At 38.7% G+C, this 25833-nt stretch overlaps 1 protein-coding gene across 2 annotated transcripts in view; it reads left to right on the plus strand.

Moving 5' to 3' along the window:
* Window positions 1-3958: 3958 nt before the first annotated feature.
* LRP1B (LDL receptor related protein 1B) overlaps window positions 3959-25833 on the plus strand; it is a 1698272-nt gene continuing 1676397 nt past the window's right edge. For both annotated transcript variants that reach the window (XM_081095916.1, XM_081095917.1), the window contains exon 1: window positions 3959-4271. In XM_081095916.1, coding sequence (XP_080952042.1) covers window positions 4094-4271 — 178 coding nt within the window. In that variant the 5' untranslated portion in view covers window positions 3959-4093. The remainder of the gene's footprint in view (window positions 4272-25833) is intronic.

The raw sequence follows: 25833 nt of genomic DNA on the forward strand, positions 1-25833 counted from the left end.
CTTGAAAATAATTTTATTTTCCAGGTTTAATTAGATAATTGCATCATTCTTCATTTTCTTTTTAGGTATACATACCTGCTAATACTTCACAAATCGTGGCAATTAAAGCTGCACCAAAATCCTATATATCTCAACTAAATTCCCCCATATGCCTATTGAAACAGCATGCTACCGCACAGTTACAGCACTCTTTAGAAGGAAAGAGGGTAAAAATGTGCATCGAAATACTCAGGTTGATAAATAAAATGAAACTAAAGGTTGTTTTGTTGTTGTTTTGTATGTTTCTGTTCTTAGGAGCTTTGTTCAGTATCTTCGTTTCAATGTTAAAGCACTGATAATGTTTCTTTAACAATTCTCAATCTCCACCCCCATCCCCTTCTTTCTCATCCTGTGTCTGCTGCTGCCTGGCAACTTTTCTGTGAGGGAAGGAGTAAGAAATCTAGCAGCCCTTAGAATGACAGCTGCAGAAACTCCTAGCAACCTGATTTTGGGCCAATTCTCCTTGACCACATCACTTTCATGAGACACACTGTCAGTCTTGGTTTGTTTAGATACACGCCCTGCTCCTAAGGAGACTTTCAGGTAGGTGGGTAGTGGATGGATTGTTACTCCCTATGGTAAACTGCCCCCCCGCCCCCAGCCCCCTCCCAACAGCACAAGAAAGTAATTAAGTTAGAAGAAATGAAATCTGATATTTGATCACATGTACATAAAGTGTGGCTCTAATTGGGAAGTTTAAGATTACCTCTGGCTAACAATTAATATTCATTCACGTGTTGTGTTAGAACAGAAAGTAAGAAAGATTGGTTCTATTTTGTTTAATTTATCTCAATGAGAGTTCATACCATTCTATAGTTTGATGAATTAATTTATTTAACTTGTCAGTGTTAATAATTCTGATTAGAATAAAAAAATTATAATGGGCCATAGAAACAAACAGAATTTGAACAGTAGCTCCAGCTATTCTCTCTTCACTAACTGATCACGTATATAACTTTATTTTCTTTTTTATTAAAGCATATATAATGAAAAATAGCAGTATTTCATAGAAAATTATACTTATGTTTTCCCTTTTATTTATAGTCCATTATAACTGATGGTCATTCAAAACCTAGAAATAAATTATTTAATTTTAAAACTCAAATTGGGCCTATACCTTTACTGACCTCATTGATATCCATAAAACAAAACAAAACAACTATCTATTTTGATGAACTGGTCATTTTCCATTTTTTTTTTAAGTAAGAACCACCATTATACAAATGATTTGATGTGGGAGAATTTTATCCAATTTTATTTTAATACTGTCCTTTATATCAGTTTTGGAACAAATATGTATCTATTAAGTTTAACTTCTAATCTCTTTATTATGTATCACTATGACTTTGTGGTGTGAACCAATGTCCTTATTATAATTTTTGTCTTAAAAACCTGCTCGACATGCATTTACCAGTAAGTGCATATGTTGTGACCACTGTACATACCTAAGCATTCCTTCTGCCACTAAATTGTTGTAGACAGTTTTGTATACCCTCAGGTCTTTGTTAATAACATCTATTCACATTCTTAAAATAAGTCCTAAATTATATTTTGTTTATAAAATTGAGACTCATTTACAGTTGACATTAAATACAAGTTCCCATCATTCATTCGCAAGCTTCCATTATTGTTACCACTATTTTATACCACTATTTTCAGTCAAGTGTTATTCAGGAGGTAATTTGATTGATAATTACTAAAAAGAAATTTTATTTTGCGTTCTTATTCTGATCACAACGCGTGGACAACACATCCTAATTTGTCTTCCGTTCAGAGCAGTTAAAAAGTCAACCATATGATCTGAAAGATATCACATGGTTTTTGCTCTGCCTAACTCATTAGGAGGCCCTACATAGTTAGAAGGTAGCAACTCTTGTAAGAGTTGACAGTGAAATCTAGGGTTGCTACAGAGACTGCAGAAGTGAATGAGTCACTGATTTTCAATGATGGTACTTTTGGTACCATAAGAAGAGTCTTGGCTTGGTTGTACTGTTCCTGACTGCTTTTCTCTTCCTTGTGATTTTTGAGATGGGTGGGTGAATGATGGTAATTGGTGGTAAATAGTATGAAAGGAGAAAACTCTGGTTTGTAAGCACTCCTTATTTTATTGTCAAGACTTAAGTGGATATGGATTACCTAATAGTTGTCCTCCTAGTTGATTGAAGGGGATACTGTCAGAACGATACCTGCTCACTTTGTCTTGATGAAAGGATAAGTATTTCATAGAATGCAGAGGTCAGTGCATTGTGGAATAGATACTTATTACTTTGTGCATCATTCAAAACTCACTCTTCCTCTCCCCTCCCTCACATTATTTGAACTCAGCCACTCATTCCAAAGTTTGTGAAATTTTAATATGAAGTAAAATAGGAAAAAAGTTTCTCTTTTGTTTTCTATATATTATATTTTAGTTAAAAAAATAAAAATGACTAGGTTATATGAGATGTATGACAACTTTAGAAGGAAAAATATCTTTTTTTAAAGGTGGAAGGAGTCATCTTATAGATAGTAAATTATTTGACTTACAAGGGAAAATAAACTTGAAAATTTAAAATATGTAAAAATGGGCATAGAAGACATTTTCTAATCACAGAGTAAGTATGAAAGGGTGAAATTCACAGATTTGTAGCAATGTCCCTCAGAGTCACCCCGGTGTTCTTTGAACCAGTCTAATTTTATTGGCCTTGAAGGAGCATCCAGATATGTTTCTGGATAATTTTACTCATAAACAGCTTGGCATTCATCTACTATCAGTCTCAACCAGAAAACCGAATAAAGTGTTTAAAATATCTTCCCTTTGCTTTTCAATCTTCTTGTTGCTTAGTTTTGGTTTTTTCTTATAATTTTCCCTTAAAATGTTATAAACATTTTTCAACCTTGTTCTTAGGCAAGGATTATTGACGTTACAAGGGAAAAATAAGCCTTCGACTCAAGATTTCTGATTTTTAACTCTTTAGCCATTTTTCAACAGCTACCTAAAATTTTAGGTACTTGGGTGATCATATTTTAAAACTTCAGTGGCCATTCAAACCACTTAAAAATTTTTTTTCCATTGATTCATTTTGGTGCCTCGGATGGTTTGGGAAAGTTTTTAAACCACCGCTGTACTGTGTGGGAAAAGAAAACACACACACAGCAACAACAATAAAAAACATCTTCCCACGTTGAAAACGGTTTAAGGTACCCTTTTAAAGAGAGAGATCTGCTCCAAAACAAACTGCCCATTCCGTGCTCTGTGGCTCCTGCTTAGGGAATCTCTTCCCATTCACCTTTCCTTCTCCTGCAATACATAGCGACTTTGGGGGCTTGTTTGGCTGCTTCTGCTGAGTCACATTTTGCATCTTTGTCCCCAGGGGCTACTCAGCATAAAAGTTAAAACGGCAATGTGCAAAGCGTTTGTGCGTCTAGCGGTGGAAACCATCTCCCTAAGAGAAGCTCCGTTACTTGGCTTGTCCTTCCTTCCCGGGAAGGAGGCTGCCACGGAACCAACGGCTCAAAACTGCTTGGCGGAGAGAAGCGCCCGGCGCTGGAGCTGCTCATCTCCAGCTGGCTGTTAACTGCGGAGCTTCCCGGGCGCCCGGCTGGCTCAGCCCAATGCAGAACCCCTCCTCTCCTCCCCCACCTCTTCCCTAAAGACTCAGATCCCTACAGAACCAGCGTGGAGTTACTTCCCCTTCAAGGAGACCGACATCACCGTGATTTGTGGCGCTCCCCGTTCGCGGTGGTATTTTCCTGTTGTGTTAAATGCCTCTTACTAAGTAATAGACGTGATGGATGTGGGCGACGAAGGGGTGTGTGTGTGGCTGCCTCTGCGATCCATCAGTGCACTCCCCGCCGCTGGCACCGCTCCCTGCCCCTCTTGCGTGATGTAAGATCAGACGTACCCTGCATTGAAAAGTCAAGACACACGGGCTCGCTCGCTCACTCGCTCGCGCTCACACGCGCTGCCTCTCCCCCACGCGCGCATCCGTGCACCTTCCACATCCTGCTCCAGGCAGGAGCGGGCAGACGGGCCGGGTTCCTGGAGCTGAAGCATTTCCAGTGACATTTGTAAATGACGCTGCTCCCTCCCGGGCTCCGAGCCGCCGCCGCGGGGCCGAGGGTGCCGCCGAGCCGTCTCCAGCGCAGGCTTCCCTCCCGGGCGACCGCGATGTCCGAGTTCCTCCTCGCCTTCCTCACTCTCTCGGGATTACTGCCGATCGCCAAGGTGCTGACCGTGGGAGCCGACCGAGGTAAGGAGACCACCTCTCCCCTTTCTTCCTCCTTCTGGGTTTTCCTGCGGGAAGATGCTGGCAGATAAGTGAGTGGGAAACTTAAGTCCTCGCGGCCCCGCGCCCCGGGTCCGGTTGGCTGCGGTGCGCCGGCCTCCTGGAGGGTGAGGGGTGCGGTGGGGGCTTTCGGAACCGGGGCCGGAGTCCTCGGCTCGCCCACGGCTTTCTCCTGTGGCCGTGGACCGGTCCTGACTTGCCCCCCCCGCCCGGGAGTGTTTGGATGGACCGCGCGCGTCTGCCCGCGCATCCCAAGCGCTGCAGATGTTGGAATAAGAATTCGCTTTCCCAAGACTTCCCTCGGCGCGGACTCCCGGCTCCGAGCTTTTGCGGGCTCCGGATTCTCTGCGTTAGGTGGCTGCTCCCTCAACTCAGCCCTGGGTTCACTACCTTGCCCGCTGCACCTTGCGTGGTGGAGAGGCGTAAGCGCCCACCCAAGCCCCTTAGGTTTCTGTAGCCCCTGCCTGGGGGTGGACTCCGCGAGAGCCGTGTCAGCAGCGGAGAGGCTAGGGCTATCAGGGCGCTTTTGAACACAGACACCTACTTGAACTTGACTTTTTTGTTTGTTTGGTGTGGTTTTTTTTTATTCCGAAGGTGTGTGATACAGCTCGTGGTACCTGGGGCTGATCACCCCTCCCTGGCATCTTGCCCTTGCTTTTTCGCCAAATAAGAGCTGAGGAATGGTAGAAGTTTGAAGGGGAATGTGTATGGAGAGCAGAGGAGAGAGGAGGTGGGGGGCTTAAGAAACCTGGATTCTGTAAACTTTTGATGTGGAAATCCAGAAATCCCGGTGCAAGTTTGATAATCATTGAGAGCAGTTGCACGCGTGAAAAACAAACAAGAAAAAAAAAAATAGTGAACAGATATTTGGGTGCCTGGCATTGGAATGGTTAACTGCTGGGAGTGAAAGCAGTCTCATAGATCTCGGTTTCTTTTTACCAGGAGTTCACATTGACTGGTATATTTCAGCTTGTTGGGGATGTGGGTGGGGGGTTAATTACAATAAGGAGAAGTAAGAAAGATTGGAATGCTACCTGCATCCCAATGCCAAGAAACGAGGCAAAATGTTGCCCTGGAAGATTTGATGACTGTGCTTATATGAAGCGAATTATGAATTGACCAAAAATTATTGCTTCGTTATGGGGTAAAACAGAGGAATAAACTGTAGTGTTTCTAACCAACCTGCTGTTGGCAACCAGATGATATTCTGTATAATGTACCCACACAGGTCATTTCCTTTACTAGTAATGAAACTAATACGAGTTCCTTCAGAAAGTCTGACATTTACGAGCTATTTTAAACGTATCATTGCCACCTAACCACATAGCTTCTGAACTTGCCTTAACTTGCCTTGAAGTTGGCATGGAACAGTGAAAACCATATGGATAAAATGGAAGGCCATAGCTTTATCTTGACATGATGATGATGTTTTGATTTGGAGCACAGAGCTCTCAGCCCTTCTTCGGAAGAATGTTTGAAATTGGACCAGAGCAGGTGAACAGAATGCAGCTTTGCAGCCCTGTGTGCTGGCAAAGCCATGGCACTGGCAGACTACTGCTGTTGGGCTTTTTCTGATCCAGTCCCCAGTCTCCAGAAATTGACCTCATCTAGAGCTCAAGCCTCAGTTGTTTTGTAGGTGTTTAGGAGGGATAGAGCTATTGCTCTACTGAATACTGAAGAGGATTTTAAATATAATAAAAAGTTAAACATGTTGTCCCCCAACCTTCTTCTGAGATAGGAAACTAAGAACTCAAAGGACTACAATCTAGTTCCATGGAAGGGGCGGGGGCTGTCATCTATTATACAAGCAGGACACATGGGAAAGGGTGGTTACTTTTTTCCTTAAACTGAAATAGTGTCATGTTGTATCACCCTGTCGGCATAAGAGGTACTTATATCAGGTAGCACAAGTAAAATTAGTTGTAGACCAACTCTCATATATATATTAAACACAACTTTCAAAACTGTTAGAAAAGACCTAAAATTGTCACAGCTAGTTACCAAAAGTAAAAAGGATGGGTCTTATTTGTACAAAAGGAAAAATGATACGAAATTTTGTTGAAAGTTAGAAAAGAAAGTGGTGCTGCATTATGACAAACTTCTTCATGACATGCTGAACAAGATATAGGAATGTACTAGTAAATTCAAAAAAGAGGTTTGCTTTTGCACAGGCTCATGTCAATTGTCCTTGAAGAATAAAAGAGGCATGCGAATTATACAGGTGTGTTTTCTAATGCGAGAGCTAGAGATTCATGCCAGAAAATGAGAAATCACTCTCAGGTTCTCCAAACACATCTTGAGTAATGGGTAGCTTCTTAGCTGTGTGGACTCAGTAGACATGGTTGTACTACTCTCTACCTGTGTTGCTCTTTCCTGTGTACGTTTTTAAGCATCAATTCAAACATTTTTAAGAACAGAAAAATAACTTGCATGCTTCTATTCAGTTTGTACCCATCCACTTGTCCTTTAATTCTATATTGCTAATTTTTTTTTAGTTTAATACTGATTTTAGTGTAGGGTTAAGCTAATGTACATGCCAGTTCTTATTAGATTTTATCCCATCTGAAAAAGGAAACATTTTTGTAACTCTTAACAGCAAAAGCAGAGGATAAATCTTATTCACTTAGGATCAACCAATAAGTTATGTAACAAAGCCATGTCATATTAGAGTATGGCTTGAGAAGGAGTAAGACTTAAAGAGAAACATATTTTAAATTGTTAAATTTTCTGATAAGAGGGGGATGGGCTGTTGAATTCTTAAATTCCTGAGTCTTACAAGATGTGGAGACATATTTACAAGTCATAAAAGTTCCTGGTCTTATAATCATTTAAATATGTACATCTATAAAATTATCTAAAAATGGCAATCAGGTGTATGTAAAAATCTTAATTTTTCTCTCTTGAAAGAAGAGTGAACTGCAATCCTCGTCTCTTTATATCCAGAAATATCATAGAAGTTTTGTTTAGAAGAGGTCTCTTTGAAGAGATCGCTTTTGAAGAGATGTCTTTGAGGTCTCTCACATCGACACTGGTACACGGAGAGGAGACAGTGAGGAAATGAAGAAGAAATTTGATGGGTTAAAACAAGAGAAAAGAATGAATTTCAGAAACAGACCAAGGGAAGGAAAGAGGAGTGGGGAGACAGCCAAATGACTTTAGGAAGAGGCCGAATTCAAATGACTGTTTCTTAGGGAAGAGATTAAAGTGTCCTTAGGCAAAATGATAATTTCTTAAAATAAACCATTTCTTCTGATTTCATAATAAGTCTCTTATGAAAATGTTTGCATTGTAAAGTAATTTGAAGAGACTTCCATCAATGTGAGGCTAGATATAATTAAACTCTAAGTATGAGAAGACATGAGAAAGTGTTGCAGAAAACTTAAATGTTAACTATGCTAGAATCATTAAGATGGAAGTGATTTTTTTAATTGGATGTAAAAAAAATCTTAGAAAGAGTGGGGGATGAATGATATAGTTAATATATACTTAAGAAATTGATATTACTTGTCAGTCAGAGTGGAGACATGCAGAGACTTTTAGTTTCCAAATGTCTTGAATCCAGGACTTCAGTTTCTTGCTACTTGCCTTATCAATTTCTTTTTGGAGCTTAGGGTGTACCATAAAGGTAAGTTCCATTTAACCTCACAACTGTCAGAATGGCTATCATCAGTAAGTCAACAAACAAGTATTGGTGGGGATGTGGAGAAAAGGGAACCCTTGTGCACTGTTGGTGGGAGTGCAGGTTGGTGCAGCCACCGTGGAAAGCAGTATAGAGTTACCTCAAAAAATTAAAAATGAAACTGCCTAATGAGTTGCCGATTCCACTTCTGGGAATATATCTGAAGAATCCCAAAACACTAATTTGAAAGAATATATGCAGCCCTATGTTCATTGCAGCGTTATTTATAATAGCCAAGATTTAGAAACAGTCCAAGTGCCCATTAGTAGATGAGTGGCTAAAAAAAGCTGTGGAACATTTACATGATGGGATAATACTCAGCCAGCAAAAGGAGGAAATCTTACCTTTTGCAACAGCATGGGTGGACCTGGAGAGTATTATGCTAAGTGAATTAAGCCAGGCAGAAGAGACAAGTACCGTACGATTTCACTCATATGTAAAACCTAATAAACAAAATTAAGTAACAAATAAAATAAAAATAGACTCATTGATACAGAGAACAGCAGACTGACAGCTAAGGGCAGGGGGAGGGCTTGGGAGACTGGAGAAAAAGGTGAAAGGATTAAGAAAACACACACACAAGCATAAAACCAAAACTCATAGACACTAATAACAGTATGGTGATTACTAAACCAAAAGGGGGCTGAGGTAAGAGGGGACTTGGGGGGGGGGTTAAAAGTGATGGAAGGACCTGATTTGGGGTGATGAACACAATGAAATATACAGATGGTGTAATATACAATTGTACACCTGAAGCCTATATACTTTTATTAACCTATGTCACCCCACTACATTCAATTAAAAATAAATCAAAATAAAGTCACATGGACTAAACATGACTTGGTCTTCTACCACATCATGAGAGGTATCTATATCTTCCCTTTGTTCTCTAAGTTTCTATGATCCAGATTTTTTTTCACGATTTTGCTATTAATTTTTACATCTTTTATAAAATGTGCCTTCACTTTTTAAAAATCCTTCCTAGTTATAGGGATTCTGTGTAGTAAAAAGTACCAACTAGATGTATTGATTGATTTCTCTATCTTCTGTGGTGGTCTGTCAAAACAATTCCTGTACAAAGGAAACGCATCTTCGTTCTAGATAGATTCATTCATGAAAGTAGAATTAGTACTGAAACTTAAACATGATTGTATGAACATGTCATTAATTAAACTAATTTCATAGTAAATGGAACCAACCTAGTGTGTGTGTATATAAATATAAATATATATGTATAGTATATATAAATATACATATATAATCTTCTTTAAAATGGCTACTTCGGGAAAAATATCTATAAAAACACGAATTTAGCCTGAAAATTGGAGATTTTTAAGATAAACTTTTGTTTTTCAAAATGTAAGACAATAAACAACCCTTCCCCACAAAAAGTAAGACAATATATATCTACTTTTGTGATTACTTCTTCCTTGACAAAAATACGAAATGAAGAAACTGTTGAGTTATTTTTCAACTTCCAGCATGCACTATTCTGTTGAATTCATTTCAAATATAATAAATATTTTGTTGTAATAGAATCTGATAGTGGAAGAAATAGATGTCAAAATGCATTTGTGTTTGAAATGCCTGTAATTATAATGAACCAATGCTTATACTTTGAAACAGTATTTTTCATAGCTAGAATACTGAAGCAAAGTTTGCGGACTCTTATAATCAGTTAATCAGAATCTATGTTGGACCAAACTTCTGCCAGGAAATAGTCATGTTTACTTTAGGTAGTTCATAAACTATTCTTACATTCTCTGAAGAAATCTAGCTCCCCACATTTAATCTAAGAATAATGGCAAACTGCCTTGTTGTACAGAAAGTGCAAACATCAAAACTTGGGGGTTTTGTTTGTTTGGTAGGAAAGGGAGGACAAGATTAATCTACAACCAACCAAACAGAGAAGAGTCATGATACCTTTTATCCTCTGTGGAGCTACCTTACATTTTCATGTGGTTTGTTAGTCTCCAAATTTAACCTATACAGCAACCCATTAACCAGAGGCATAGCAGTGAAATTGGAACATAGCAATCACAAATCTTACCATCTTCAGCCTTTGGAGACATTCTCCAGTTACTCTATTTTGGAAGGTGATATTTTGAGCTTTTTAATTCCTTGGGGGAAAAAAAGTTCAACTATTTGAACATTAAATACAAATGCATGAACATATCTCTAAAAAATTAATTTGAGTTTTTCAAAAGTTACTTTTTGGACTAATTTACATGTGTGCCAATGAATATATTTACTTCACTTGCTTTGGAAAGTACTGTGCTTGCCATAATATTTACTCACCGTTCTCACTCTACTGTGCTTTCTCACTTGAATAAATGGTAACCTCTCCAAGTACCTCGGAACCCTCTACATTATAAAAAGAGGAAGATTTTACAACACATCAGAACAAGCAAACTTAGATCTTCAAAATTTATATATATTTTTCATTAGATGTTTTTCTGCTATAAACTGCTGTCACAATTTTAGATCTATATTTTCTCTTCATAAATGATTTGGTGGCCTCCCTTTCCCGCTTGGCATAACTAGAAGGCTGAGTTAGAAAATATGTTTTATTTATTACACTGTTCTCAATTCAATGATACCAAAATATAGTTTCTCTCCATCCTATTGATTTAGGCTATCTGTATAGAAACCCAATTATTCTGACTAAGCCTCCAGACTAATAATTAATGAAATTGAGTAGTAATTGAAGGGGAACCAAACTATTAGAGAGTAGCCAGTAAGAACTGGTAACAGTTAAACTGATCTTGCATTAAAAACCTATTAGTTGACTTTTATGGTAAAAAAATAATAGCATATTTCCCTGAAAGACTTACGTATAACACTTTTATCTATACTTTATAGAGCAAATCATATGTGCCTTTTCCATTGTGTCTATAATAACAGGCACATTAAATATATTTGGTAGCAATTATATATTGATATCCTGGAGTAGCCTAAGAATTTAAAGCACTACTAGAATATGAATACAGCCCTGGCCTGTGTGGCTCAGTTGGTTGGGCATAATCCCAAGCATCTAAGGTTGTTGGTGGGTTCCCAGTTAGGGCACATGTCTGGTTTGGAGCTCAACCCCTGTTACTGGCAAGCAGGAGGCAGATGATAGATGTCTTCTCACATTGATGTTTCTCCCTCTCTCCCCCACCCCCTCCCCCTCCCATCCTCCTCCCCCTCCCTCTCCCCCTCCCTCTCCCTCTCCCTCTCTCTATAAAAATCAATAAAAATATTTTTAAAATAATACAAATGCATACATGCTCTGAATTTATTCATGCTCAAAGATTACTTTATTGAAATTAAGATTTGTTGTTTTCTCATTTTATAAAATACTTTTAAAAGTTAAAACACATTCCAAAGTGTTGTTTCAAAGTCAAGACATTCCCTCCTTACAGGCTAGAAGAGGGAATCATTTCAGTGATAACACAGACAACAGGAGTTAGTGTGCTTTCCAACATGACCCTAACAACTTTCTCATGTGATTACCTCAACTTAGTTTTAGTCTGCAATTCACTGTGCAGTTATAGGTTTTAAAAAATGCAATGCCATCATCAGATAAATGGGCCCATTCATTTATTGCTGATTTCTCAGTAGGTCAGATTCTTGTATTATCAGAGCAAAAGGCTAATTTTTAGGTTGGTAATGCTTATGTTACTTATATTGTTCAATGACTTGGCCACTCATATTTGTGAAATAATTATATATCAGCTACATTTTTTCAAATATTCCAAATAGCTGTAAATATATAACAGTGGTTAAAGGTGTCTTTACTACAGAAACAATGAAACATAATTTTAATTAATGAATTCTTACTGTAATGTCATCTGTTTAGTCTTATTTTTCTCAGCTTATAAGCTTGGATATAGTCATCCTATCTAATAATAGACAAACATGATAATTGGCCGTACCTTTGCTACTCCTCCCATTGGCTAATAAGAGCGATATGCAAATTAACTGCCAACCAAGATGTGGCTAATTTGCATACTGTAGGCAGGGCGGGACAGCGCAAGCCGCCAGCTTGCTGCCATCCAGGGCAGGGCCACCCCCAGGAGCTGGCCCCGCCTTGCCACCGGGGACCCGATCATCGGTGGGTCTCGGGCGGCAAGGCAGCCCCACCCAGAAGCCCCAGAAGCCGCCTGATATGGCAGTAACTCTATCAGTAAGCACTCTGAAAGTCAGTGACATAAATGCACCAATTAAAAGACAGATTATGAGGGTGAATCAAAAACAAAACCCACTTTAAATATAAAGACACATACAGATTAAAAGTAAATGAATTAAGCTGAAGCCTGTTTTGCTCAGTGGATAGAGCATTAGCTCTTGGACTGAAGGGTCCCAGGTTAGATTCCAGTCAGGGGCATGTACCTCAGTTGCTGGCTTGATCCCCAGTCCCTATCAAAGCATGTGCAGGAAGCAACCAACCAATGTGTCTCTCCCTTTCCCTTCACTCTCTCTAAAATTCAATGGAAAAATATCCTTGGGTGAAGATTAACAAAAACAAGGTAAATGCATTAAGTAACATTAAAGAGATTATAAGAAAAATATATTCCAAATTTTATTAGTTGTATAATGGTTATGTTTAAATTATTAACACCTAAGAAATTGGGTGAAGGGAACATATAATATGCTGTAGTATTTTATAGTTCTTTTTACATGTATGAGATTATTTCAAATTAAAATATTAAAAAATTAAAAATTAATAAAATATTAATTGAAATGTATTTGCATTACATGAAAAATCTCCTAATTGCTTCTAGCATAATCTATTAAATTGTGCTAAAATTTACAAGGGTTCAATTAAAAAAATCTTAATTCTAAATGATATAATAGAAAATATATAATGGTGCAGTTATAATCACTTATCTGAAAATAAAAATTTAAAGAAGTGAATTTAAAGAAGGGATTAGTCAAAATATATATATGCACAACCCATGGACACAGACAACAGCATGGTGATGGCCAGAGAGAAGTGGGGGGCAAGAGCTGGGTAGAGGGGGCAAAAGGGGGGAGATAGGGACATCCTATATAATAACAATAAAAGGCTAATATGCACATTGACTGAAAGGCAGAATCACTGGTTGCTATGATGTGCACTGGCAACCAGGGGGCTGACGCTCAATGCAGGAGCTGCCCTCTGGTGGAAAGTGCACTTCCATATGGGGAGTGCCACTCAGCCAGAAGCTGGCTCATGGCTGGCCAGCGCAGAGGTGGTGGCAGGAGCCTCGCCCACCTCCGTGGTAGCACTAAGAACGTCCAACTAACAGTTTAGACCTGATCCCTTGGAGGCCTAAGCCTTTAGTCCAGGGGTCCTCAAACTTTTTAAACAGGGGGCCAGTTCACTGTCCCTCAGACCGTTAGTGGGCCGGATTATAGTTTTAAAAAAACTATGAACAAATTCCTATGCACACTGCACATATCTTATTTTGAAGTAAAAAAAAAACAAAATGGGAACAAATACAGTATTTTTGTTTGCATGTGGCCCGCAGGCCGTAGTTTGAGGACGCCTGCTTTAGTCAGACATCCCCCTGGCTGCCAGAAGGATGTCTGACTGCAAGCTTAGGCCTGATCACTCGGGGAGTGGGCCTAAGTCGACAGGTGGACATCCCCCAAGGGGTCCTGGACTGTGAATGGACGCAGGCCGGGCTGAGGCACACCCCCTCCCCCCAAGTGCACAAATTTTTGTGCACCGGGCCTCTAGTGTATATATAAAAGTTTCCTTTTTTATTGATTTTTTACAGAGAGGAAGGGAGAAGGATAGAGAGTTAGAAACATCGATGAGAGAGAAACATCGATCAGCTGCCTCCTGCACACTCCCTACTGGGGATGTGCCCACAACCAAGGTACATGCCCTTGACCGGAATCGAACCTGGGACCCTTCAGTCCGCAGGCCGATGCTCTATCCATTGAGCCAAACCAGTCAAGGCAAAATTTTCCTTTTATAATGTGAATATTATAACTATGTCTTTTACAGAAAAGGAGTTGGGAAAGTAGTTTTTCAGATGAGAGTCTTTCTAATTTTGTTAAGAAAGAAAAAAAATGAAAAACAGAAATTTCTTGAAGAAGATAAGAGCGGTGGCCTTGCTAAGATACCGGCATTACATTTTATCTCACAACGCATTCTTATTAACAGTCGGACATCTCTTCCGGAGTTGCATGCACCTCATTGTCCTGGCTGGCTTAGTCTTCAGACCAAAGACAAGTATTGTTGAAACGCGACCTCATTTTAGTTGAAATACGTTTCTTCTTTAGGTAAGATCAAGGTCCCACAGATCATCTCTTGTCTTATTCTTACAATCAATAGGAAACTTCTTCCTAACTTTCCCACATTGCATTGACATCTTCAAGACTTCCAAGACAGCTGAACTTTAGAAATACGCATACATAATTCCTTAAGAATTTTTCTACCGCTGAGTTTTTCTTTAATGACAATTTGTCATCTTAGCCCTTTTTCTTAAAATGAGAAAAAGAAAACTAAAAATAGGACTGGGGAGAGGGAAGGGAAACTTAGTTGTGGTTGCTTGCTTTGAGTGTTCCCGGGGTATTTTAATATACTTGCAAAAAAAGCGAAACTGTAGGCAGAAGGCTAATAACAGAAATGGTTTAGAATGATCTGTCATCTTTAGAAATTAGGATATATAAGGAGAGGAAGGACAAAGAGTCTAAGAGAGAGAACATTCACACTAAGAATTTACTTATGCTTCAATCCACACAGATCAAGTAACTCAGGCAATTAGGAAACCTCACACTTTTGTAAAATATAAATTCTAGAGATTTAAAAAATATTTGGTTTTTAGATTATCTCAAAACTTGTGTGCATTTTTCTAAAGCTTTTAATGGTATATTTTATCCGTATAAAAATGTTAAAATAGGAAATACGTGTCATTAAAATATTTTACTTTATTTAGCTCTATTAATTTTAAGCTCTGGTCCGGGTTTCGGGCTCTATCCCAGGAGGGGACATGCAGGAGGCAAGAAATCCATGATTCTCTCATAGTTGATGTTTCTATCCTTCTCTCACTCTCTCTCTCTCCCACCCTCTCTCTGAAATCAATAAAAGTATTTTAAAAAATTAAGTATAGTTAAAATGATGTTAGTTCATGGGTGAGATTTTCACCTCATCAGGAGAAGTTATTACAGATCATGTCTAACGGGAACTGTATTTCTGAGATTTTCATAAAAAAATAAGTAAGATTTATAGATAGAATCGCTAACTCAGAATTTAGGTCCTTCTGCTGAGTTTTTATATTGTCATTTTAACACAAAAGCTGGCTAGCAGTTCACCAGTACCAGTTAAGGGCCCATAATACTAGTGGCATATAGTTCTTACTTGGGAGAGAATACGGTGTCTATCTAACATTGACCAACATTAAAAAGAGGGACACTTAAAACAACCATTTTACTTCTGTCCATTCTATTCTATAGTTCTTTCCCTTACTAGGGTGTTTTCTTCCTGTTTACACTTGCTAATGATTGTCAAATTTTTGAAATGAATTCTGATAATATTAAGTATCAGAATCTTAGCACTTTGTCCACTCCCCTTGTTGTTCTCATTGCTGAGAGAACATCAGGTTATGAAAGGCACCAGAATTTTATCTTGTGTGTATTTTCTTCTGGATGCCTGTGAAAACCCCTCCATAACTTTATGGAAAACTATTCCAACCAACTCTGAAAAGAGAGACATAGCAGTGTTCTTAACACCTTCCATGACTACAAGGAACATAATGTATGTGAAAACACACTGCAGCCTATAATGCATTATATAAATAAACATTATTGATTTATACCATTAATTGAATATATATTGCTAGTAGCAGTAGATATCTCTTACATTTTCAGGATGCTTTAACTTTTTTAACAACTTTTTCTTACTAAAATTATATGATCTCTAAAGCAATCTTTGTGGTTGGCAGTCATTCATTTATTTTTTTACCCATTGGACAAAGTTGAGTAAATATCTGTTGGGTGCTGTTCTAGGTGTTGGGAATGAAGTAAGTGAGCAAGTTGGACAATGAAATTGGCCTGAAGGGGCTTACATTTTCATGTGAGATGAGGCAGACAATAAACCAAAAAAATAAACTAGTAAGTAATATCTTGTGCTAAGAAGAAAGGAAAAGAATGTAATGTAATTGAGAGACATGGTCTGAGGATTGATGGATGTAGTCACAGAAGGCCTTTTTGAGAAGGGTGACATTTGCTGAGACAACAGTGATAAGAGGGAGCAGAACAAGCTGTGCGTACTTCTGGAGGAGGAGCTTTTAATACTCACCCTTGAGAGGAAGCTATGAATTTGTCATTTTAGAGAAAGATAGAAGGTCTGTGTGTCTGAAGGGAACTGTGTTTGGGAGAGAGGTGCGGGGAAAGGCATAGTTATAATGAAGTGATAATTGTTAGGTAGAACCATGCAGATCAAGGTGAAGCATGTGAATTTTGTTCTTATTACAATAGGCAGCAATTGATATCTAATCAGACGTGATATGACACAACTTAATTATTTAAGAGATCATGTTCACTGCAGAATGGAGGAGGACAAGAAGGTACATAGTGATCCAGGTAAGGGATTATGATAATTGTCCTGGAGAGAGACGTTGGTGGTTTCAGTAAGGGGGTAGCAGTGAAGGTAAGGAAAAGGGAGAAGAGTGACTCACAATTTTAATTTAGGAAGATATTTTTTATAACAATGAATGCAGCAACATTCAATATATTAGGAGGATAAGGCATGACATAAAATCTCATTATTCTCTTTGGAGGTTAGCGTTAACATACGAGGTTATTTAAAAATGAATGTGTTCTGTTTTGCAGCACCTCTGATAGATTTGTATGAAGCACGTTTCCCAATAGAAGGTGCATGGACCCTGCAATCTTGCTCACCTCTTATCACCTTTTTTCTATTTCAGAATTATTAGTACAGTCTTCTCCATTATCCCATAGTACACAAACCATTTCTGCAGAATGGAATTGATAGAGTCTGACTCACAGTATTCTTTGGGGATTGAGTTAAAATAAAGCACTCACTGTTTTAAGCATTGGTAAATATGGCAGCAGTAATTTTTCTGCGATTTCTACCATTCCAAGCCAGTATCACAGCAGAAGGAATAGGCACTGGCTTATGTGAAGACACATTTGTGTTTGTTTGTTTTTCTTGAGGAAGTCATCAGTGTTTTCAAGGAAGAACTTCTGTTTTATTGTCCCCAATCCTCAGAAAACTGTTTGCTGTTAGTCAAGTTCCACTTATGAATAGTTGATTAAAGGGAAGAAATTATAAGAGAACTGCTATTGGCTATATTCATTATGCTCCCTGGAAATCCAAAGAAAACTGTAGAAAAGAATAGGGTAGTGAGTAACGGAGAGCCTCCTGGCTAAGAGGTATTCCTCTTGCCCAATCAAGGCCCTTGGCTTATTCTTCTGTATTTATGCACACATTCACTGACTAAATGTTATCGTAACTACTATTTTCCAGTGAACGTCATTTGTAGACTGAAGGAAGAAACAGCTAAACCACAAACACCAGAACAAGCAATAAAACACTAGTTTAATAATTGTGTGAATTTGGAGTTTCAGGGTAAGTTTGCTTATGGCTACAAAACCAAGCCATTTGGGTCTACTGAGCTCTTGTTGGTCTTAAAAGGAAAAAGTAAGTAGAGAATGAGAGGAGCGAGGCTCTATAAAACTGTTGTAAGAGAAAAAAGTACCAGAGCCCAGAGAATTTGTGAGAAAGAAGAAAGCAATGAAGTTTTTGAGGGAAATATGTTTACTAGTAAACTGAATGGGTTACTTTAGGTCCTAAGTTATTTGCCGATTATTTGGGATTTGGTTCCATTTATTTATTTATTTATTTATTTATTTATTTATTGCTCCTTTTCTCGCTCAGCTCTCTCTTCTGTTATGTACTTTGATAAAAAGTCAACTTTAGTTTCAAAATCTGATATTCAAATCTGCATTCCAAAGTACAGATTTAGCCCCCAAAATATTCTCACTCAGTTTCTTTTTCAGTTTATAGGCCGTCTCGTGCCAAACATCAACCATTTTTGATATTATTTATTTTATACCAGGAGCAGCAGCATCATGGAGGAAATATTTCATGGCATCCAGAGAAATTACCTTGAAAAGGCTACATGATCAATACAAGTACTGTTTTAAAAGATTACCTAACTTGCTTTCTTGGTTTTCAAACATGTTATGTTTTTAGATTTAAGAAAGGAAGACATCTACCAAGCTGACATTAGGTGAAAATGAAGAGATTTAAAGCTCAGGAATTTAAAGTTTTAGAAATACTTAAATAAGCTACTAAAGTTAAAGATCTCAACCAATTTATTTGTTGTATAAAGAGCTTACAAGTGATTTAGCAGACATTTGCAAGATGCCTGTACAGAAATTGAATTTGCCTGTGACTTTGAGTTCAGTTCATTTTTCATTCATGTTGCCTTAAAGCGCCTATAATAATTTGGTTCCCAAAATTTCAGTACTAAAATCAACATAATGCCTAGAAATAAGTTAAATATGAAATAAACACCAAAAATGTTATTAAATTTCAGAGTGACAGACAAAATGAAATTTGAGACTGGAAGATTTTGCATTAATGTTGAATTTGGAACTCACCGTTAAATTTGTTTGCTGTACTTTAGCAGAGGGGTGCCAGAAAGTTTGGGAATATGTAAATTAATCTGAGTAATTGAAAACAGCAGGAAGGGGAAGGGTCACTTGTATATGTGTGAGTACAAGGAATGATTTATGTTCCCCGACTAGGACTCTGCTCACACCGCACAGAGGTCTGCTGAATGGCTTTTTTTTTTTTTCCCTTCCATAGGATAAGCACTATGAGAAAAGGTTCAAAATGAGTATAAGGGAGTTCTTTATATTTTATGTAAAGTGAAAAATAAATACTGACTACATGCTCAGAATCAAAGGCATTTGGGCAGGACATGTTGTGACCCTTGGAACAGACTTAAAAACCTGCTAGGAAGAGCCAAAGAAAATAGACAAAACTTATTCAGACAACAGTTAAGCTGGCGAGGCACCTGACAAACGTAGCAATTGCAAGAAAATCGCTTAAGTCAAAAATAAACTTTCAGAGATTGAAGCTACCGGAGCTCACCAAGATTTAGAGATGAATGCCAAAGAGGATTAGCAAAGCGCTCTTCCCTTTGAAATACAACAGTAATGGCTGTAAGGGCATGTCTCACACCCATGCTGGAGGGTCGCTGTGAAAGTGAGAATAGAGCTCAACATACAGTAAGGATAATAGCATTTTCTTACAAAGGAGGACAACATATAAAGGAACCTGAGACAAGAATCCTGCCCTTTCCCCCTCCCTTTTGCAGGCAGGAGAAAATGATAGGTAGTGCTTCTTTTATAGTTAAACTGAGGGAAATGCGTAGGCCAGGGCTTCTGAGGTCCCAAGATTCAGAGAAAAGGCTGCTTAGATTTCTTTGCTCATCATTTTAAGTAATGGCACTCAGACAAGTGTGACTGACCTTTATGAATTTTTACAAACGCAAGAGCATTCAGTACCCAGGCCGGTCAAAAGGAGCTCCGGGTGACATGTACATTAGAGAGCACCCACACTGTCTAAGGGGACCGCCGATATTCAACTGGAGCAGTTTGTGGCCTTGTATGAGTGTGGCCTGAGGGTAGCTGGACCTTTAGATAATTCAAGGGAGGCCTGGAATTTGGATTTTTATTCAGAATGCTCTAACTTTTAAATCTTGCCCCTCAAGATAAAAACAAAACAAAACAAAAACACAAAGAAATAACCTTGTCGGGGGTCAGACACAGGAGCTGACAGATTTAACACTAGGCTGTCAGCATGGGACTCAGTATAGAGCCCCTTAGTTGCAGAAATCCACAGAAGGTTGCACTGGGTAACAGTGAAAAGACATTTTACTTGGTGCATTGCAGACAAAAGGTGGCCCTAGAGAGCTGAGCATAGGCCCTGAAATTTGGAGTGCACTGTTGTTGCAGGTCATGGCTTTGGGAGAAGGAGACCAAGGTGAATTCAAACAGTGCACTGGCTCTCAGCCTCCACAACCCCCCCCCCCCCCCACCTTTGGGACATAAAGGCAGAATCAAGGGAGAAAGCAGGTATAGAGAAAAGTCTTAATGACTCAGAAGAGAGTCAGTAGTGATAAACAGAGACTTGGGATAGGGACATGCCACCAAAAGTCACCTAAGCAAGAGAGCTCTGCTAATTATGGTGAGGAAATGCTATACGGATTATTTCAGTCAGCTTTGGCACTGCAGGCAGCTCGTGAAAATTATTCTGCGCAATAAGGAACAGCCACATGACGAAAACAATATTGCTGGGCTACACACAGATCATTATGGAAATGTGGAAAGAAAAAAAAGACAAGACCAAAAAGGAGAAGAAAAATACAGTGAAATGAAGATGGCAGAGATATGATCCTGATGAGTAGACACATTCTCATGCTGAGACACAAATGGGATCACATTTAGGTTTGCGTTTCATCTTCTTTCCTTGGGAAAGCTGTGACTGAAAGCCGACTGCGTGCTCGATTACCACAGGTTGTCTTTAGATTCCATACCTGTGCTCACATAAGATGAGTATAACCCAGCTAACTGCGTGAACTAGTTAGTTTTTTTTTAAACACTTTCTTCAACTTTTTATTTGAAATAATTGTAATCTTATAGAAAATGCTTACAACTAGTGCAGAGAGTTCCCATATACCCTTCACTCAGCTTTCCCTAATGTTAACATATTGTTTAACTATAATACAATTATAAAAACAAAAAGTATACATTAGTATAATGAATATTATTACCTAAACTATAGACTTTATCTGAATTTGCCCACCAATGACCAGCTCCATCCCGGCGTCCTATTCAGGATTCAGTGCTGCATTACTTTGCCATGTCTCCTTAGACCTCCAATCCGTGACAATCCCTGGCTTTAGTTTATGTTCTTGACCTGGGTTCATTTGAAGAATCATGGTCAGTTTTGGTTTTTTTTTTTTTTTTGTTATTTTTAGAATGCCCCACAATTTGGGTTTGTGTGATATTTTCTCAAAGTTATGCATTTTTAGCAAGAATATCACACAAGAAATGGGCCCTCCTCAGTGTACTGTATCAGGAGACACATGTCAATATGTCTTCTTATTAGTGATGTTAACCTTGATCCCTTGGGTGAAGTGATGCCTTCCTCATTGTTTCTATTTGAATTAATTGGAATTCTTCTGTAAAAAAAAAAAGCTGTTCTTATTTATATATTAAAGTTAGTATAGACTCACAGATTTTTATTACTTGTTATAATCCACTGCTGTCATTATTTATGTTCTTGCTCAAATGTTTCCACCTTTACCTATTGGTTGCTCTTTCAGATTGGCTTCTCTGCCCTTTGACATATCACCATCCTTTTGTGAGCACGTTGTTACTTTCTGTCACGGCCAGATGATTCAAGCTTTTGTATTTTCTCTAGGAATTTCATATTATCTAGAAACTGCAAAACGACAATTCTGAATTAGAGTTATTATAGTGTTGATGCTTATTAAGGCATTCACAATTTCACTGTCCCCAAAGTTTCTAAAGAAAAAGATAAAGACATTTTATAAAATCAACGGGCATTTATTGATCTTTTGTTAGAAAACTGTTAAGGACTTTAAGAAAAAGCATCTCTGTCCTGAAAGCCTAATTTAGATAAGAGGCATTATGGAAGCGTAAGCAAATCCCATAAGGGATAATTTGATCAAACCTGGCAGGAGAGGCCAGGGGATGGTAGTGGTTCCATGTCTTGTCTTTTGAATGGAGATTGGACAGAAAAGAATATGCCAGATAGAGAGAATGGCTTTTATATTTTGGATTATTATTGATCTATTGTTAGTGTCCAGACTACTATATTGAGAGAGATTCTACAGCTGAGCCTGGATTCTTTAGTAAGGGCACAATGATAAGTTAGTGGTGTTTTTAATGATAAAAGCCAGAAGATATATAGGCCTACTTACTCACCATTTGTGGTTTGGTTAGCACAGTAAGAGTCTCCAGTAATTGCCATTAAAAACCGATAGTTTCTGTCCAGGGTCCAGAATTCCCAGTGAACTAATTGGTAAAATCCCAACAAATGAAACAAGCATGGCTTTGTATGAAAAAAACTCTCTGGAATATCCTCAAAGGGCCTAACATATCCATGTTTTCAAAGGACACAACTTTTTAAATTTCCTTGCTTTCTTATTATCAACTGTGAGCACCACATTGCTGTTTTTGTTTTTTTTTTTGTTTTGTTCTTTAACTCTTTCTGGTTGTCTTGCTCTTCATGATCATTTTCAGTTTCTCCTAACTTTGAAATTACCATTTTTTTCTCTCACTGTTGTATTCTCCCTTACCTGCAAACAGAGAGCCAAACACAAACTCACAGCCAAAGACTCGGATTTATCTCAGGTGTTTGGATATATCCAGTTTTAATGGTGTATTGTCTAAAAAATACAGATATGAGATTACTGATCTGACCAACAGTTTGGCTTCTGATAATAGCTCTGGTTAAGGTAGTGAGAAACAGAGATAGTTGGAAAGCAATGTAACACCCATATTGATTTTTTAACAACTTAATACATTTTAGGAAACGATCCATCTAAAAGGCATTATGCCTTGCTGAGAAAAGCTGTACACTGGGAACCGGGAGAGCGGGCTCAATTCCCAGCTCTGCATCTGACTCACTCTTTGTCCTTGGGCAAGTCACTTAGTCCCTCTCTGTGACTACTTCCTGCCTGGTAAAACAAGGAGGATAATACAAACAGGCTCCCACCTCACCAAGATGTGTTGAGGCTGCGCTCAGTAACCACTGAAGGGATCTTTCTTCACCTTCCTTGCTAATGACAGTCTTATTTTTTTATCAGCATCTAGTTTGATTAAATTTTGCGTTAAGAGCATGGCACTACAGCTGATTTCTAAGAATCCTTTAATTCACACTGTAGTACATACTGTTTTGTGTTAAGGCACTCATTGCTAGGAGGACTTGTGGAGCTGTGTGTACACAAATAGCTGTTGTCTCAATCTACTTGAGTGCCAACTATGGAGTCTTGTACTGAACATTGCTGAGCCCATTGAGAAAGTAGAGTATGGAACCCTGAGGAGAAGAGGCTTACAGATAAGAAGCTGCTAAAGGATGTTGCCTAGCAATATTTATTCAAAAATGCGATTGCTAAGGTTAGAGTTTAGACAATAGGGCAATCTACATAGGCTGGAAAATCACAGAGCAATGCCATGTGGAACAGATGAACAAATGCCTCTTACTCTATCACATCTTCCCTGATTCCTCCAGCAAAAATGACCTCCTTCATTTTCCTCCCTTTTCTTTGATCTTGCTGGCTCATTTTACCTTTCTGTAGTTTTCCATAAATATCTTTTAATCTTTTTCTCTTTTAACTAGTAGGATGGATCGTGCATTGTTTTTGGTTGTTATTTCTCTTAATTTTCCCTTCCTATTGAGAGTAGCCCTTCATATTGTTTTTATTATCTTGATCTTTTGAAATGATCCTGCCAATTGTAGAATATCCTATATTCTGAAATGGTCTTATTTCCTCATTATTTCATCTCCTTTGGTCCTGGATCACCACTATTTTACATAAACTGGCTATTAGATCTACAGGCTAGGCTGGATTCAAATTCAACATTTCTGGATGGAACACTTCCTCGGTTATATTAGATATCTGAATACTTAATAGCTGTAGTGTTAGATATTTGTGTACGAAGTGGAATTAGTAATGCAGATGATAGGAGAAGCGAAAAGGGCACTTCTGCTTTGCTGTAGTGCTCAGGGGTAACGTGGTGTCGCACTGTGAAAGAAAAAGCTTTGCACTTATTTGCTGTATCACCTTTGATCAATTACTTTATCTCTTCAGGTCTCGTTTTCCTTATCTATGAAATGGGGATAGTGATATCTATTATAAGCACTCAAAGTTTTGAGAAAATACTGAAGTGCCCTGTTTATAGTAGGTACTCAATTAATGGAAGTTTACTAGCACCAGTAGTAGTAACAAAGGTTGTATTTGTAGTATTCTGTCATATATTTTTGTATGGTGAAAATATTTAAGAATGGTATTTATTATATGAACAGAAAAGCAATACTGTTTATCTCAGAATTCCCATTTTAGCAGATGAACTTTTCCTGGTTCTTTGTTAGTTTGATTGTTGGTTGTTAGGTTGTTTGTTTTAATATGGCTCCATGTGGTGTGACATAAATGGAAGATACCATTCTTAAATCCTTTCCAGAATAAAGTAGATTTAAATAATCCAATAAAACAAGTTAAAACATTATCCAAAAGGCTCTCTCTGTAAACACTCTGAGAATGCCTTGGGATCATCTTGTCCTCCCCACTACTCCAATGCAAGGAGGGGAAAGTACACACAAGGACCAGGAACCTTGACTTGAGCTGTTCCCAGTCATTTGCAAAACAAGAGTTGAGGTTAAGAAATTCAATTTTGAAGTCAGTCAATTTGATTGCAATCTGAGCTTCCTTGCTTATTAGCTGTGTAACATTGGCCACGATACCTAATTGCTCTGAAACTCTGCATGCTTGAGAGAAAAGCTCAAAGGGATGTAGTAAATATAGACTCTCTATATATAAAAAGCTAATATGCTAAGTGTCCCTCTGTCCGAACAGTCGCTATGAGGCACAATGACCAGGAGGGGGGAGATGCTCAATGCTGGAGCTGCCAAGCAGCAGTGACTTGGTAGCAGTGGTTCTTGGGTGATGCACCCCAAAACCAGAGTGGAGGGAGCCTGATTCTTCGCATGGCCACACAATTCCACCTTCGGCCGTGGGTTATGTTGTTGCTGGGGCACTGTTGGCCTTGAATCTGGTTTACTGCACACTTGCATTAGCGTTCCACACTGTATGACAGCAACTTTATAGAGTGCCCTCTCATACTCTGGGACCCCGTGGGAGAGCCAGTTTTGGCCTGATCCCTGCAGGCCAGGCTGAGGGACCTCACCTGCCAGAAGGACCCCGCTCACTCCACAGATGTCTTTCAAGCCACTGTGGCTGGCCAGGGAGGGACTGTGGGAGGTTGGCTCCAGGCTGTGCCCGGCCCATCTTGCCCAGTCCCGCCCCGCTGGCCACCATCTAATTAATTTCCTTTTAATGTGCGCGAATTTGTGCACTAGAGATTTATAAATCCCCAATTTAAAATCACTGTTTCATACATGCTAGGAATAATTATAATTGTATCACTGTGCACATGTACTGCCCACAGTGGGCAGTTATTAATAATTGGAAAGCAGTGAAGTTCTAGTAGGAAAGACCAGGGCTGTTGCAGAGTCTCCATGAAGCCAGGGACCAATGACATCTAGACTTACTCTACTTCCCAAACTCTGTGCTCTAGTCTGGGGTAGCATTTGACTAGACTGGGATCCTTTTGTTAATTAGCACAATGTGCCATGTGGGCTATAGCTGCCTTACAAGGGAAGCAGAGAGAATTGCAGGTGCAAAGTTAGTGAAGAGCAAGAGAACTGACTGCCAGTGTGGTCCTGTAATTAAGTGTAGTTAATACAAGATAAGCTCTTGAACAGTAAGACATGCAGAAGATGTTGTTCTTTTTTTTCATTATTATCAAATCTTTATTGTTGAGATTATTACAGTTGTTCCTCTTTTTTCCCCCCATAGCTCCCCTCCACCCGGTTCCCACCCCACCCTCTGCCCTTACCTCCCCCCCTCACTGTCCTCATCCATAGGTGTACAATTTTTGTCCAGTCTCTTCCCGCATCCTCCACACCCCCACCCCCACCACCCCCCCTCCCCAAGAATACTCAGTTCACTCCCTTTCTATGCCCCTGATTCTATTATATTCACCAGTTTATTCTGTTCATCAGGTTATTTATTCACTTGGTTTTTA

Source organism: Myotis nattereri (genome assembly GCF_964212035.1).
Source record: "Myotis nattereri genome assembly, chromosome: 7".
Classification (NCBI taxonomy): domain Eukaryota; kingdom Metazoa; phylum Chordata; class Mammalia; order Chiroptera; family Vespertilionidae; genus Myotis; species Myotis nattereri.